Here is a 15,242-nt window from a genome sequence, read left to right on the forward strand (position 1 = left end):
CAGAATTATCCATGGAAGCAGAAGGACTTAGACTTGTCAGGGCTTTCGGACTCGGAGAGAAGTTGGAATTAAATGACATCATTTTTTTCTCTCTCTCTCTCGGTGTAGTAATCGACTCATCTGGGTTCCATTACGCCATGTGTGTGTTTATTGTAGAGGGCAGCGGAAAGTCACCTTTGCAGAGAGGAAGGGGCGTCCGCATCGCTTGGATTACCGTGGTGACCCACAGTCTAGGCACGGAGAATAGGGGGATTATGGCTTGCCACTCTGGCAACCTCAGTGCTGTTGCCTTTCCTGTCTGACACTTTCTTTCTAGCTCTTCTTGCCAGAGAACTGTAACTGTAAAAAATCTGACCGGTTAGCTGGTGCAAGATGATGTTTATCTGCGGTTTATCAATTTCATATGTATTTTAGGGTGTCCTTACATTCCTCTCTGTCTCTACTTTTGTAGACAGGGCTTTGTGTTATGTTGAGATCGACGTGTGTTGGGGTGTCTCCTAAGTATGCTTTCTCTGCTGTTGTATATCCTTTTCCAGCAGAGTTAATGTGCACAAGGCCATAGGGATGCACAATTTTGATTGTGCATGGACCATCCGCACAAGTATAATTTCAAGTTGAAAGGGAAAAAAGTGTTTGGATGTAAGGCCGTTTTTATTCCCCTTGTCTGTGTAGATATGCTTTTGTAATCAACAATCAGCGAAAAAAAGATGTAGAATGTAGACGGAATGTAGAATTATGCTTTGTACCAGGCAGAGAGAGAGACATATGTCCTGAGTTGAATATATTTGCCCATGTGGCTTGCTTACCAGTTTGCTCTGTCCACATGTTAGCAATTCTTCTGCACAATGAGGTCCTAAAAGCCCTTATTGTGCTGGCTATTGTGTAGTGGGATGAGAGTCCATTGGAGGATATAATTTCCTCTAAAATTGCAGATGCGATTTGAATATATACACGGCCATATTTTATGGATTGAGTCTTGATTGAGCCTTTATCAGATGGGCAAGTTGAAAACCAAGAGTAGCGCATTTAGGATAATGGGCATTTTGATTACCTTTTTACTCTGATAGTGGAGACCACGTCCTCTTTTGGAAACGTAAGCAGATGTTAAAGACAAAAAGGATGTAGGTAGCATACAGTACAAGCTTAGCCGCAGCGTGCTCTTTCTAGACCTAGCAGGGGTAACGCACATCTTAGCCCCTTTTCGCTGTGGTTTGAGAGAGACTATGTGACTGCACCGCTCGCTCGCTAGCTACCTCCAGCATCTCTTCAGATTTCATTGCCATCGCTCTTCAAGTCTTCAAAGCCTGCTAAGAACGTTTTGTTCTTGATATTGTATGTGCAGACTCCATGCAACGATCAGGCTAGATCAGAGATCGATCACACCAAAAGCTTTAAAGCACAGACGTTGCCAAGAGTTGTATGTAGCCGTCTGTTTTGACTGCTGGCAGCCATCCACCTGCATGTGCACAAGAAGAAAAGGGGAGCAACAGAATAAGGGGAGAATGATTTCAACCCCCCGCACCACCACCACCACCACCACCACCACCACCAAGCCCATTTATTCTCTAGTAACATTAGTCTTTTAAATACAAAGATCAAAGCTCAGAAAGAGTGATGGGAGACTGTAGTACCCTCCCCTCCTTCCCCCTTCATCCCCCTCCATCCCCCTCTCTCACTTTCTCTCTCTTTCTTTCTCTCTCTCTTTCTCTCTTTTTCTCTTTCACACACACACACACACACACACACACACACACACATACATACACACACACACACTCTGGCAATGAGAGGGGGATGTAGAGAGTGATGTTAGGCAGAAGATGGAGGGCGGGAGGAAACAGCAGTGTGTGAGGTGAAGCAGACGAGGAGAGGAGACACACTGGTCGCTGGGCTCTGTTTCTCCGTCTGGTGGGTGAGGAAGAAAGGGATGAAGAGGAAAAAGAGGAGAGGAGAGAAAGAGGGCAGGGAGGGGGGGGTTATAGAGGAGTGTGAGGCTCCGGAGTGCCAGGGCTAGAGGAAAGCTAAACTGAACACACAGGCAGGGAGACTGAGCTGTTTATGTTTGCGCGTGAGTGACTTTGATATTTTGAAAGGCACACAGATGAAAGGAGGAAAAGGAGGAGGCAGCACAAATACTTCCCCCTGTTATCAAGCGTACACACGCATGCACACATGCACGCACACACACTCGCTCACACTCGCGCACACACACAGAGACACACATTCTTACGCGCATTTTTATGTTTGATGGAACAATGATGTGGAAATGAAGCTCATGATCTTTAATTAACTGTGCTAAATTTGTCATCGTGAAAAACACGATGACGGTGACGGATAAAAACTGAGAAACCGAAAGTCGTATTTTTAATTGATGAAAGCGACAAGCTGCTGCTTGTAATTATTGTAAAAACAAACGTGCTGCTTGTAATTATTGTTATTTTTATTTCTATTATTTATGATCCCTTTCTCAGGTGCTTTGGACCACATTACAGTCACAACCAAAGACGGCAAATTCCCTCTGAACCAGCTCGGCCAGATCTCCATGAAGTCCCCTCAGCTCATTGTGGTGAACATGACTGGCTTCCCTGAGGTAAGGCCCGGTCACCATGTCACCACGGTCACTGTGTGATGGGGGGGCCCTTGCTTCTCATAAGAGCCCCATATCCATCCATCTCTAACGCCCCTCAGTCGCCCACCTAAAAGGACAAATGATGGTCAAGTCTCCGTTGCGGTATGTTCCCAAACACATCTACGCTCGGGCGGCTGCAAGCCAAAGGGTTGTTTTTTTTTTTTTTTGGTGCTCTCTCCAGCTTGACTTCAGAGGAGTTGATCGATAGCCCCAAGAAGGCCCTCTGTTGTTGGGAGAGCGATTGAAACAAAGGCCAAAGAGTCCGCCGTGCGCTGTCAGGCACAGGAAGTGACCTCGCTGTGCCCCCCTGGAGCAGGAGGGCTTAGCTCATTCGGGGGCCATTTTCCTATCTGTCCCTCGTCCCCCCCCCCCAACCCCCGATCTGGTCTTTCTCTACGTCCATTTTTCATGGTCTCCATATCCCCCTTCTGCCGGCCCGAAATTTGTACACTCTTTAGCTGATCGCTTTATCCCAGGCGTATGCAGTTTGCACCAGAGCACACCAGAGCACCACTGCTGAGAGGACTTAGCTCGTGAAGGCCTGGTGGCTTTGCTCTCTGTAATTAGACAGAATTGTGCTTGTGTCTGTTTCTCTCTCTCTTTCCCTCTCTCTCTGTCTTCCTGCCTTCCTCCCTGTGTTTCTCTCTCTTTCTCTCTTCCTCCCTTCCTCCCTGTGTTTCTCTCGCTCTCCTTTCTCCTTTTCTTTTGCAGGCATCTTTTTTTTGTTGGTCCTCTCTCCCTCCTGAGAGTTATCTCACTCTGCTCTCTCTCTCCCTCTCTCTGTGTGGCTGTTAGGACCAAACTCTCCCTCACCCTCTCATCTCTCTCATCACCTTTATTAATAAGAGCAGCCCGCAGCCCCGTGCCCAGATCAGAGACTAAGAGAGATTAATGCTCTCTTCCCCCCTTGGCGCGTTCTCCTGGCCCCGCTGCAGGGTCCTGCTCCAGGACACGTAAACAAGTCTCTCCATCTAAGGCACCCGCGCGTCCAGAGCTCTTCAGTGGACTAACGATCACCAGAGCGAAATGCATCAGGACACAGCTGCTTCATCTAAGATATCGTATGATCCAGTGCCCTGCCAAAGTCTATGGTGCCTCTGGTGTTTCATAAGAATAGTGGGTTGATCTATCAAAATGAGTTTTAGACTTGGAGGATGTATGTGATGTAACACGATATCCTGGCCTGCATCACTCGCGTATTTTAATGTTCGAAACAGACAAACTGAAAAGTGGACAGTCAGTCACAGTGAAACCGAAAAGCACCTGCATTTAGTCACACACACACACATATGGCTTGAAAAAACACGTAGGTGACTGCAAAGCACCGAAAGTAAATAGCCTCGTAATTATTCTAATTCATTATTTGAAACGCTGAGGCAAAGCCATTGTTTTCGAGTCATTTGTTAAACGACCTTAGAGAAAGGTATGGCGCTACGCTACAAAAACCTGGTAACCGTAGCAAGACTCCTCAGAACGGTTCATTAAAATGTTCTTTTTTTTTTGTTTCTTTAAAAAAAAAAAAAAAAACGAGGAGCGGGTAGCATGCATGTGTGGTGTCGACATCATTAAGAAGGTGTTTTCTTAAGCTCTATTCCCTCTCTAGATGGCTTTGAACTCTCTACAGTGTTTAATCAAAAAAAGTCAGGAACTCCAGATCTTTTTTTTTCTTTTCTTTTTCTCCTTCTTCTCCCTCTTCTTTACCATATTAACCAGAACATGGTCTGGTGTTTACAAAGCTTAGCCGAGGATTCCAGCCACTTTCCGTAACCACTGGAGAAGTCGGGGAAAATAGTGATGAATTAAAGTCGGGGAGCTCTCAAACACACACACGGACCATATCTATCACTATGCTCAGGAGAGGAACCGCAGGCAGGAGGCTGCTTGTAGGATGCTTTTTTTGTGTGGGTGTGTGTGTTGTTGCTGTTCCAGCTCCTCGACTCACTCTTCCCCTCTTGCATTAGGCCTAGACGCAAATGACGGGGCTCCGTGCCAGGTTCTCAGAAGTTCAAAAGCGCGAGACAAAAACAAGGAAACAAACAAAAGAGCTGCACCTTAAAATGAGAACTACTTTGTTTGCTAGTTTTAGTTTGTTTTCTTCCATTTTTTTTCAGTTTTTTTACACAAACAAAAGGCAGGATTCTTAAATCATCTGGCAGTATTGCATTGTTGTAGTACGCCTAGAAGCATTTCTGTTTTTAGCAGGGTGAAAAAAAAAAGGCCAAGTCATTTTGAAATCGAGTGATGACAGCTCTACAGTATGTTTATTATTTCTGTGTGGGTCCAGTCCAGCATGCTCTTCCTCCGTGCACTCAACCCTGCCAAAGCACAGTTCCTCCTCTTGAGCTATTTCTCTTTCAAAGGGGGAAAAAAAAAAGACCCTCATGAGGTCCTATAGTGTCTCGGAGTTCATGTAGACGACAGACTCGACACCCGCTCTCCAGCCCTCCAACCCCCCCCACCCCACCCCACCCCTCCAGGCCCAGTCACCAGCAGTGCTGCTCTGGCGCAGCCTAGTGCATGCTGGGTAAGGCAGTCCGAGGCCCCAGGTGGAAGTCATCAGAGGTCGCCGCCCTGCGCTGCAACCCCTCAGCCTCGTCCCAGAGGAGCAGGCTCTGACAGCGCCCCCCGGGCACGTCCACACGGGTGTGTGATTCCCCCCGACACCCCCACCCACCCACTCTCCCACCCCGAAGACTCCCCTCCCTGAAACTTCCCCAGTTATCTCAAGCCCTTGCTCAGAGCAGAGGGATCCGACACGATCAACTGCTCCCCCAACCCCTGCAGTCACCTGGGTGGCAGACTCCATGCTGGGGCTGTCCATGCCTGACTTTATTCACTGGGTTTTTGCACAGTTAGTATCGCTAGCCTCTTAAGACTTTATTCTTTTGGGCAAGTTGAAAATAATAAGCATATTATTGAAAATCCCTATTCATGTAATTATATGAAAATCTGTATTCTTTTTAATTAAGGATGATGGCAATAAATGAAAACTGCAGGTGAAATGTTAGGGTCTGAACAATATTTTTACATGCACAAAACATGGGTATAAATATATGCATAAATTGAGAAGATAGAGAATTAATATACACCATTGGCAGGAAAATGTTGTCCTTGGCACCCACCTCACTAGGCTTCAAAAATGAGATTTAAATTCAGTTAGACTCCTTTTGCCCTTTAGATTGGTAGGCAATAGACTACCTGGATATGACCTTGTTATGTTGTGTCTGGGGGGGATGGGGGGGTGTATGGGTGGCGGCTCCGTGGATGTAACACTAAGGTCACTGTTGAGGCGTCCCACTGGACCCAATATTGGGGTGCTGCAGCAGGTAAGCAGCTGGCAGCCATTAACCTCCTGCTAACGTCTCTTCCTGATCTGTGCCCCCCCAGGCGACGGCGGCGGCCACTCAGGCCCTCCGAGAGAGCAGCATGAAACTCAACCCCGAGGTGGAGGGCGGTATCATCAGAGTGCCCATTCCCAAGTGAGTTGACCGAGCCCGGGGGGGGCACCGGTGGTGGCAGAGGGCGAGCCCTCGCTTCCTCTCTTTTTCTCTCTCCCTCTGTGAATCTCTCTATCACTCTCACTTTTACGCACGTCGCCACTCACATTTACTCACTTTCAGGCTGTGTCTCAAACCGCCTACCTGCACACTTCAATTACTTAGTTTAAGTATACAGTATAGTGCAGATATTGGGACAATACTAGCCATCAAGGAGTAGGCACAATGCACGTAAACAATCAGTGCACACTAGCAGTGTACTGATGGAAGTATGTGGTTAGAGACACACTATCAGTTTTTCATTTGCCCCTAAAATTTTTCCTGTCAGCCCAATAAGACCTGTTTTTATGTTTGTGTTTATATACTGTACATTTTTTAAATAGCTCAGTTGTCCGTCATTGTGCAGAGTTTTATGTAATCCTATTCACTGGTAGTGTGTGACGATGTGATGACAGGTGGTCAGAAGCCAACTCACTATGCAAGCCCTGGTCTATAATTCCTGTATGTTTTTTTTTAAACAGTACATCATACGTAAGAAATAGAAATTACAAGAAAGAAGGGGAAAAAATCTCTCCTGTGGTCTTGCTGACCAATAGCCGCCTCCGCTGCCAAACCAAATAGCTTCATGTGTCGCCTCCTCTTTTACTCCGCCACAAAAATGTTTGATTGTGAAGCCATGCAGACATAGCAGCAGGTGCTTGTCAAAGTGCTTTGGATGTGGACAGGAGGGGGTGGGGTTTATTTGGGAGTGCAATCAAGCAAAGCATGCAAAGATGCATTTGCATTGCCACGGAGAATGACCAGCTTGATTGGCTCGGAACAACTAATTATGGACATTGTTTGGAGTAAACAGACACTAGAGCGTGGACCGCTAACAAAAGATAGGCAGCAAATGGCAATTATGGAGGGGAAGAAACTTTTACACCTGTTTCAGAATTATAATTTTTTTCCAGTAGAGGTTTCTTTTCTACCCTGGCATAAATCGTTGTGTTGTTTTAAGGTGATATATACCAGGCTGGATGAAAATGGCAGAGGGATTAATTTTTTCCCAGTAATCAGAAGCGATAGGGCCATCAGTTCCAAAGAGCTGTCTGGGTGCTTTCTGTGAGCTATTGCTCACATGAGACATCTGGCACCTATATTGGAATATTTTGTTTAAAAAAAAATAAAAAATTAAAACGCTTTGTGAAGACGTTTTAGAGGCCCTTCCAAGTAAGGAAACATAATATTGCAATCTTGCTGATAACCAATATGCCAATATTTGAAATTCAATATACTCATTCTTACCAGTACACACTCTCTCTCTCTCTCTCTCTCTCTCTCTCTCTCTCACTCTCTCTCTCTCTCTCTCACACACATATATATATACACACACACACACACACACACACACATTTCTTTTTATTTCATTGAAGAAAACATCAAGTCTCATCTGTTGTAGTCTATCATAAAACATTTCCTTTGATTCCACCTTAAATGTATTCTTTAAAATATAATATGGAAACTAAGAAAATAATTTCAACTTGGACAAGGTGTAAACACACATTTGTTTTTTAAGTGAACATTTTCATTAAAATGCGATTTGCATCCTAATTGAGCCGGTTAGTATGATGCTTCTTCAATACAGTTTCGGCCAGGCACAGGCATATAAATTTTCATACCTGCCGATAATGAATTTCTTTTTTTTTTATGGTCATGCTGATATTCTCGTGCATCGTTAGCTTTCCTCACGGACGTGTTTGTTGTTTTCGGTGCAGGGTGACACGGGAGCACAGGGAGAACCTGAGCAAGCTGGCCAAGCAGTTTAGCAATAAATCCAAGGACTCTCTGAGGAGGGTGCGCGCCAACGCTGTCGGCCAGCTGAAGAAGTCCAAGGAAGGGGTCTCAGAAGACACTATACGGTTAATAGAAAAACAGGTACAGACAGAAACACCGCTGATACTCATTCATCTAAGATCCCCTAATCTTCAGATGTCACCAGATGTATTTTGGAAATGTGAAGTGCGTGGATAAGAAGCATTAACAATTCATGAAATTTTGAAACTAATCCAAATGTGTCGAAGGCAGGGTTCAAGTGGGATTTGAAAATCATTGACTAAAGAGTTCTGGAGAGAAAATTCATAGATCTTGTCAGATTTGACCATTATTGTTATGTTTCCAGTCCACCAATAGGACCAAGTGGTCTACAGCCTGTGAACATTTGGCTAGAAGTGTTAAATCTGACTCCCTGAAGTTGATATTCCCAATATTGTGGTCACATAAAGATTTTAAATATAAAGGAAACCGAATCTTTCATCAGGGTCCATTTATTTTAACGGGTATTTTGAAAACTTTCAACAAAAGGTTTCTAAAACAACAGACTTCAAATTCTTCCTTTGAGTATTACAGCCAAGGGGAGCAATGGAAAAAAAAGAAAAGAAAAAAAGATAATTCAGCTTACTGAAAGAAATTCTGCACCAAATGTAAGTCTGTATACTTGCTTTATTTCTCTGTTATTGTCATCTCTTAACCAGATCCAGCAAATGATGGACAGCTATGCCGCAGACATCGACAAACAGCTGGCTACCAAAACCAAGGAGCTGCTTGGGTGACGTGGCAGTGCGTCTGCTGTTGGTGCATTCTCAGCCCCGTCAGCCCACAGGTCATTGTCTGGGACACTACATGATACCACTGCGATAGGGGTGGGGGTGGGAGGAAAAACGCACGCACGCACACACACAAAAGACTCCGTGATTGCGATGATGGAGGAACGGGGAACTGGAAGGTGGCATTTGGCGCAGTCAAAAGTGTGCTTCTCCCATGCGTAAACAAATGTTGGCATGGCACGCCAGTGGCTGCCGGCCCCTCCGTCCGCAAAGTCTTCAAACAAACTGCGGAAGAGAAAAAAATGGACTTTTAATGGGATTCGGGGTCCTCCTCCTAATCACGGCATCACCACAAAGCGCTGTGTTTATGTAGAAGGCAATGCACTAGATGTAAACTGTGCGGCTTCTGCAGGGTTGGGGAGCGTCTCTTAGGATCGGGAGGAGAACAGATATTAACGCTCCTGCCAACATTTGTTTCAGATTCATATGTGTGTGTGTGTGTGTGTGTATACATGTGTGTGTGTTTGAGTGGTAGAGCCACTTGATGATTTGGGGTCACTGTTTCCATCAATTTGTGAGAATTAATTGTATAGCTACCATTGTAAACACAATAAATCCAACACATCATTCTTTTGGCGTCGAGGGCTGCTTTGTTTGCGGTTTCTTTCAAAATTTTTGAAGCTATTTACTTCAGAGTGGCCTTTTTTTTTTTTTTTTTTTTAAATCAAGTTTGCCTCGGAAATTAATGTTGCACGTCTCATTAATGTTGAATATCCCACGATCATTAGCAATCCCTTGCCACGTGCCTCCGCAAAGTGATGACCTGACTACTATTTTAATATTTCCTCTGTGACTTGCTTTGCCAATCTACTTCATCCCCATTACGCCATGTCACACGTGGCCTGAAGACTCTCTAAGCCTGTGTGTATCATTTGAAGGATCAGATCTCCAGTCCTCAATGCAAACCATTATGGCAGACCCAGTAATGTGTTAACGACAGCTCTGTCTGCCCCACAAAAGGCACAAACTTAAATGGACAAAACACCAGCGGGGTCAACAGAACAAACAAGGAGTTAGGAAAGGCAGTGAACGGCAAGGGGCGGGGCGGGGGAAACTGGAGTTAGGGGGGGTGGGGGGTGATGCGGTGGTTCCCGGGTCCATATGTCAGCAATTTGGGGGGCATTGTGTACCTTGGCCTGAAACAGAGGCACATGATAGATGGAAGGGTGAAAAATCCCGAGTTCCTTGGCTCCGCAACACTGCCCTGAAAATTGCTTTCAGCTGATAGCTCCATTTCACTTGACATTTATCAACTGGATTACTGTACGGCTCGCTGTTTACTACTACCATGATGGAGCGGATGGGGGGTGGCAGCGAGGAGACCAAATGTTTTTCCTTCTGCGCGGTTAAAAATATACAACCAGAAATTGACTCGGGTTAATGTTTAAATTGATAGTGTATTAATATGTGGAGTTCTGAGAGTGGGCACTTTTGTGCCCATGGACACTGGCACTGACCTTTAACAGTCATGCCTATTGTCATCACATGGTATGGCCACAGTTACCCTAGCATGGTGGTTATATAACACATAACACTGAACTTACCAGTAACTATGCTGTCTCTAAGACCTGGCCTATATGGTCCATACCAATGGTTTTCTTCCAAGTTTCCACATACACTAAAAGACACATCACACTGTTTCTCTGCATTTGTCCTGTGGCATATTATTCTGCAGATCTGCATTATTCATCGTTTCTGTCCTGTGACAATGGAGTAATACTGATATGGTTTGGTAAGTGCCACCACTTGACTGACAACTGGGGTCTCCTGCAAAGAAACAGTCTATTACACACGCCAGTCGGTTGATTACGCCCTGCATATGCACCGGACGTTCAGACAGTTGCGGGAAGCTCGAGAGCGCATTTAATCACTTCACGGGCACCGAATTGGCTCCCGAATGCCCGTCGGGTTCTCGCCTCTGAAGTGCACGAGCCACCCAACTGTCTCATCAAGAATCCAATCAGTTAAAACATGAAATGCTCTTCGTCTTAGATGGAAAGCTTTGTTCCTCTAGGATGTCTGCGCCATGAGGGCAGGCTCGCAGCATATGCAAATTGTGCCGAAAATTAACAGACTCGATGCTCTGAAAAACGTCTGTCGTTTCCAGGGATTGTAGGAGTGGCAAAAGGTGGAGAGCGCGCGCGCTCATACATAATGCATGACTCATCTTGTGGGTCAGTGAAAAGTCCATCTTGAGAAATTACAATGTGTATTTAGCATATCTTTTTTGTTGCTATTATTGCCCCTGACACATTGGGCATAATGCCGCGGGCTACTTGGGGCAGCCTTGTACAATTACAAGGAAATAAGCCACCTTGGGGATTAATATACCGTTTTGGTTATATTTTAATTTGATATTAATTTTAATTTCTTAAAGCATTACCAAAATGTTACACGACTCAATTAAGAAAAACACCAATTGCGGGTGATTGAAGTGAAGGCTTACTGGATGGGAAACAGGATAGGTCTGTGCTACACAGGTGAGGTACCCTAACCGGGGAGCAATAACATGGTAATCAGGTAAGGAGTCAAAGGTAGGGAAATAGTTTAGCGTGCGCATCCGGGACATAATGACCTTAGCCTGCATGTATTTCCAGCCCACAAAAATATGCGGTTATTAGGCTCGGTAATTCCTGGATGTGCACGTGCGCCGGCTCGCTCGCAATCTCCCTGAACAAGAGCGTCTTTGAGTTAAGAGTGGTTAAACTGTCTTTTCAAATCGTCTGGACATTATGATTACCGGCACGGGAGGAATTATATATTTAGCTATGTGTCCGGCAAAATTTCCTGCTCGAGTCTTGACGTTAAGTGACTAGGGGTGCGCAAGATATCCCCCATATCCGAATAGTAGCTCGCGCGTTCCTCTGGAACAATAGACGATGGTGGATGTAGGGAGAGAGGAGAGAGGTTAGGGGTGGGGTCAGGGTAGGGCTCGACGTGAATGGCGCACAGCCCAATACCGGATCTGGAAGGGAGACACCTGTTAAGTATAAAATTAAAGTTAGACTTTTGAGACCTTTGACGTGTGGCACACACGCGACCAGTTTATGAGATATCGCATAGCCTACTGTGTCTAAAGAGTTATAGATTTATTTGAAATTGTGGGACTTTTAACATAATATTACCGGAGTAGCCTATTTCAATTATTTAAGAAGTAGGCTATAGTGTCAGTATATACTATATTAGAATGAAAGAAATATATGCAACTTTGGAAAACATACCTCACCTACACTTTCATGGAGGTATGAAACAAAACATGAAGTGATAGATTTCTCTCCTCCTTAGATTTTTCTCCTCATTTGCAGTTTTCAAATCTGTAAGTTCTGTCCAAGATAGTGCAGCAGTCCTACTGCTTATGCAAAAGCTGTGAAAGAACAGGACATGTTTCAGAGGGTTGAAGGTGTTGGGATTTGACTTCTCGGTACTTCACATCATTCTTGAGGTGAAACCAAAGTGGGCTTAAACAGTCTCCGCTAACCTCCCATAACTCCCCAAAAAAGAAGAAAAAAATATTTGAGTATCATTGCAAAAGAAGGATGGCAGCGAGCCAGTCAGTAGGTCAGATGCTTCTTATTCTCATTGGTCTCAGATTGGCTATGGGGGCCATTTTAACCAGGACTTCTGCTCAAGGGAAAGAAGAAGAGTGGAGAAGTGGATGGAAAAAAAAGAGAGACTAATACATATGAACTAATACTTGATAACCCTCTATAACAAAAGAAACTATCATTTGGAAAGCAAATGTTGGGACTGGACAGGAAGTCTGCTAATCTGTAATCCGATGCGAGAGGAAGGAAGGGACTCAGGAACCAGCCTTCAGAGCTTTCACCAATCATATTCATCACAGGGCCCAGGCCCAGACTCATTAGGCGACCAGTGCTGCACTTAACTAAACATCTTTTCCATAAAATAAATGCTTCCAGGTTACCCCGAGCCCAGGTCGCGCACACAGCGCATCTGATCTCAATTACCTAGCTGCCGAGGCTCAAGCCCGAGCCGTCGCAGCAGCGGCAGCAGTGGCGGTGGTTGTGGCGGTGGCTGGTGATATCGGACCTCATCGTATTTGTGAGCTGACAGTGCCATGGCAACTAGGCAGGAGGTGAGCTACTCAGAACGTAGATACGCACACTGTCCATCACAAGGGGGCGGGTGGGGTGGGGGGGTGGGGGATGGGGGGTGCAAGAGGAATGGGGGAGGTGGAGTGGGGGTTATTGAATAATTGGTTCCTCATGTAGTTTCTTTCCTTCAGAATATTAATTACATGATGATTAAACCCCCTCCCTTGCTCTCTCTCTCTCCCCTTGCTCTCTTTCCTTGTGTGTGTGTGTGTGTGTGTGTGTGTGTGTGTGTGTGTGTGTTCACGTGTGTGTGTGTGTCAGACTAGAGGTCTTGAAGTTGATACTGAAGGAGGAAAGGAAGGCCGTATAAATATATCTAGGTGAGGTCTCATGGCTTGATGGGGTGAGCTGTCATTCATGTTTTAGAGGAGTACTTGAGATCAGGGGTAGGAAGTGACTTTCTTTGTAGCCTATGCAGGTCCAACTGTTTAGAGTATTAGGCCCCAGCACAGATCTTACATTTACTGGAGTTTTTAATCAATTGAATTTACGCTGGAAAAGAAAAGTGGAAAAGTAACAATTATCATGCATTTTTTTTCAAGGTTTTCCTTGCAATTTGCAATTCCAAAAATGCAGGTGGAACAAGCAATAGTAACCTTTACCTTATAATAAATATAGGTCAACTCTATCTTATTTATTTTTCTCCTTCTCACCCATTACATTTTTTCAGGAACCGAGACATCTCGAGAATAGCACTGACCAACACAAAATTTAGCCAATACTCCCCCAAGTGTCTGTTTGGGAAATAGCAAGCTGATAGCAAGACCATGATGAGTGCATAGTGCATCACTTGTAGCCACTCTGCACAAGGAGTTGTATCCATACATTCCAACACATTGTGTAGAGGAAGTCATTGGTCATAATGCCATTGAAGGAATCTGTGTCTTGTTATTCATGAAGCTGCCACATTTCCCCCGACCAAACACCCACTGATAGCATCTCTCTTTAAAAAAGGCTGCATATGTGACTGATTATGCTGGACTATACTTTATCCAGACATAATGCAAGAACTCCTGGCAAAGGCTCAGGGAGCTCAAGGCTCCTTCAGCTGTTGGGAGAGGAAGGGGAAAGACCCCACTCTCAGAATCCTCACTCCCCTCAGAGTGCTTCACTGTTCTAGAACCATCCACGCTCAAGCCTTGTATTCCGACAGAGACCAGCCATGGCGTCTCTCTTATGGCCACAATTTCCACAAGAGCGTTGACTGGAGATTTAAATAGAAATGAATGGTGCTGGGCTCTCCGGAGACGTTGGAAAGCCTACTAGTATTCCATCATGTCGGGGAAAAAAAGGCCAAATAACCTAGCAGTTGCTGGCAAGGCAGTACTGCTAGACCAGCCATTTAAAGGGCCACTCAAAGTCAGCACCTCTCATTTAGCAAAACTGTCCCCTTTGCAACTGCCATCTTACTGCTGGGAAAATCTCATTCAATGTCACCAGCAGAGGGAGCTGTTGAGTACCCATCAACTTCCTCCAAATATTTAGTAATAATAGTGGTTTTATGTGGATGACTGTTAGGCAGGTTTAAGGCAAAATAACTAAAAAAAATACATGATCTGACCTCAGTTTTGTATCGTTGGTTGTCTTTCCATTTAATTGTTAGATTAAATGAGAGTTCTCATTCTCTGAAATCATCCATGTGACAGATGTCTAGTATAGTTGAAATCTGCAAAGAAAAGAGAAATATGCAGAATTACTAATCTAGTAATGCTTGTCTAGGCCTACAATATAGGTAATACAATATAATGTATTTCTTAAACATATTAAGAAATACACTGAAAGGCACAAGAATGGGTACTTTACCCAAGTGACGCAAATAAAACTGGTAAAAAAAATACAACATTAAACCTGCGGTGAAGTTGCTGACATTATGTCTGGGTTTTGTTCACAGGATGATCAGTGGACCGTGCAATTTGCATGATAACATCATTATGAACACATAGTAAATGCAGTCCAAATAGGACAGCATGACACTGAATAATTTTTTCCTTCTGTTTGCTCAAAGGTATTGACTTCATCGCCCCTGCTTACCGTGATTGCATGTTGCCATAGAGACAGAGTGCTCCATACCGTCCACCTCACTCTTGCAGTCGTGCTCTTCCTTCTCCCTAACCATCCTCCCTGGCAAGCGTGTCCAGGCTGGGGCGAGATGGACCGTAACCTCCTGTCCTTCTTGCTCTTCGGGGCCCTGGTGTGGCTGGTGGTGGCCGTCTACCTGCTCATCTGCATCTACCTGCTCTGCTCCCTCTGCTGCGGAGGCCGTCGGAGGCAGGAGCCAGACCTGGAAAGTTCAGAGGTCACAGGCGCAGAGGTGGCCGATATCTTATGACGTGGCTCGCCTGTGATTCTTTTTTTT

General features: G+C 45.0%; 1 protein-coding gene and 1 long non-coding RNA gene across 3 annotated transcripts in view; one reads left to right on the forward strand and one right to left on the reverse strand.

The window, feature by feature from the left end:
• The window catches only part of mrrf (mitochondrial ribosome recycling factor), a 13,453-nt gene extending 4,113 nt beyond the window's left edge, over positions 1-9,340 (forward strand). For both annotated transcript variants that reach the window (XM_062555264.1, XM_062555263.1), the window contains exons 4-7: positions 2,472-2,590; positions 6,017-6,108; positions 7,884-8,043; positions 8,640-9,340. In XM_062555264.1, the coding sequence (XP_062411248.1) occupies positions 2,472-2,590; positions 6,017-6,108; positions 7,884-8,043; positions 8,640-8,717 (449 nt within the window). In that variant the 3' untranslated portion in view covers positions 8,718-9,340. The remainder of the gene's footprint in view (positions 1-2,471; positions 2,591-6,016; positions 6,109-7,883; positions 8,044-8,639) is intronic.
• LOC134101534 (uncharacterized) lies at positions 8,861-14,882 on the reverse strand. Its single transcript, XR_009941393.1, has 4 exons — positions 14,735-14,882; positions 14,448-14,552; positions 11,993-12,135; positions 8,861-8,996 (listed from the first exon to the last, which is right to left on the reverse strand). It is a non-coding gene; the product is annotated as an uncharacterized LOC134101534 (long non-coding RNA).
• Positions 14,883-15,242: the final 360 nt, after the last annotated feature.

The sequence above is a fragment of the Sardina pilchardus genome, chromosome 14 (assembly GCF_963854185.1).
Source record: "Sardina pilchardus chromosome 14, fSarPil1.1, whole genome shotgun sequence".
Lineage (NCBI taxonomy): Eukaryota > Metazoa > Chordata > Actinopteri > Clupeiformes > Clupeidae > Sardina > Sardina pilchardus.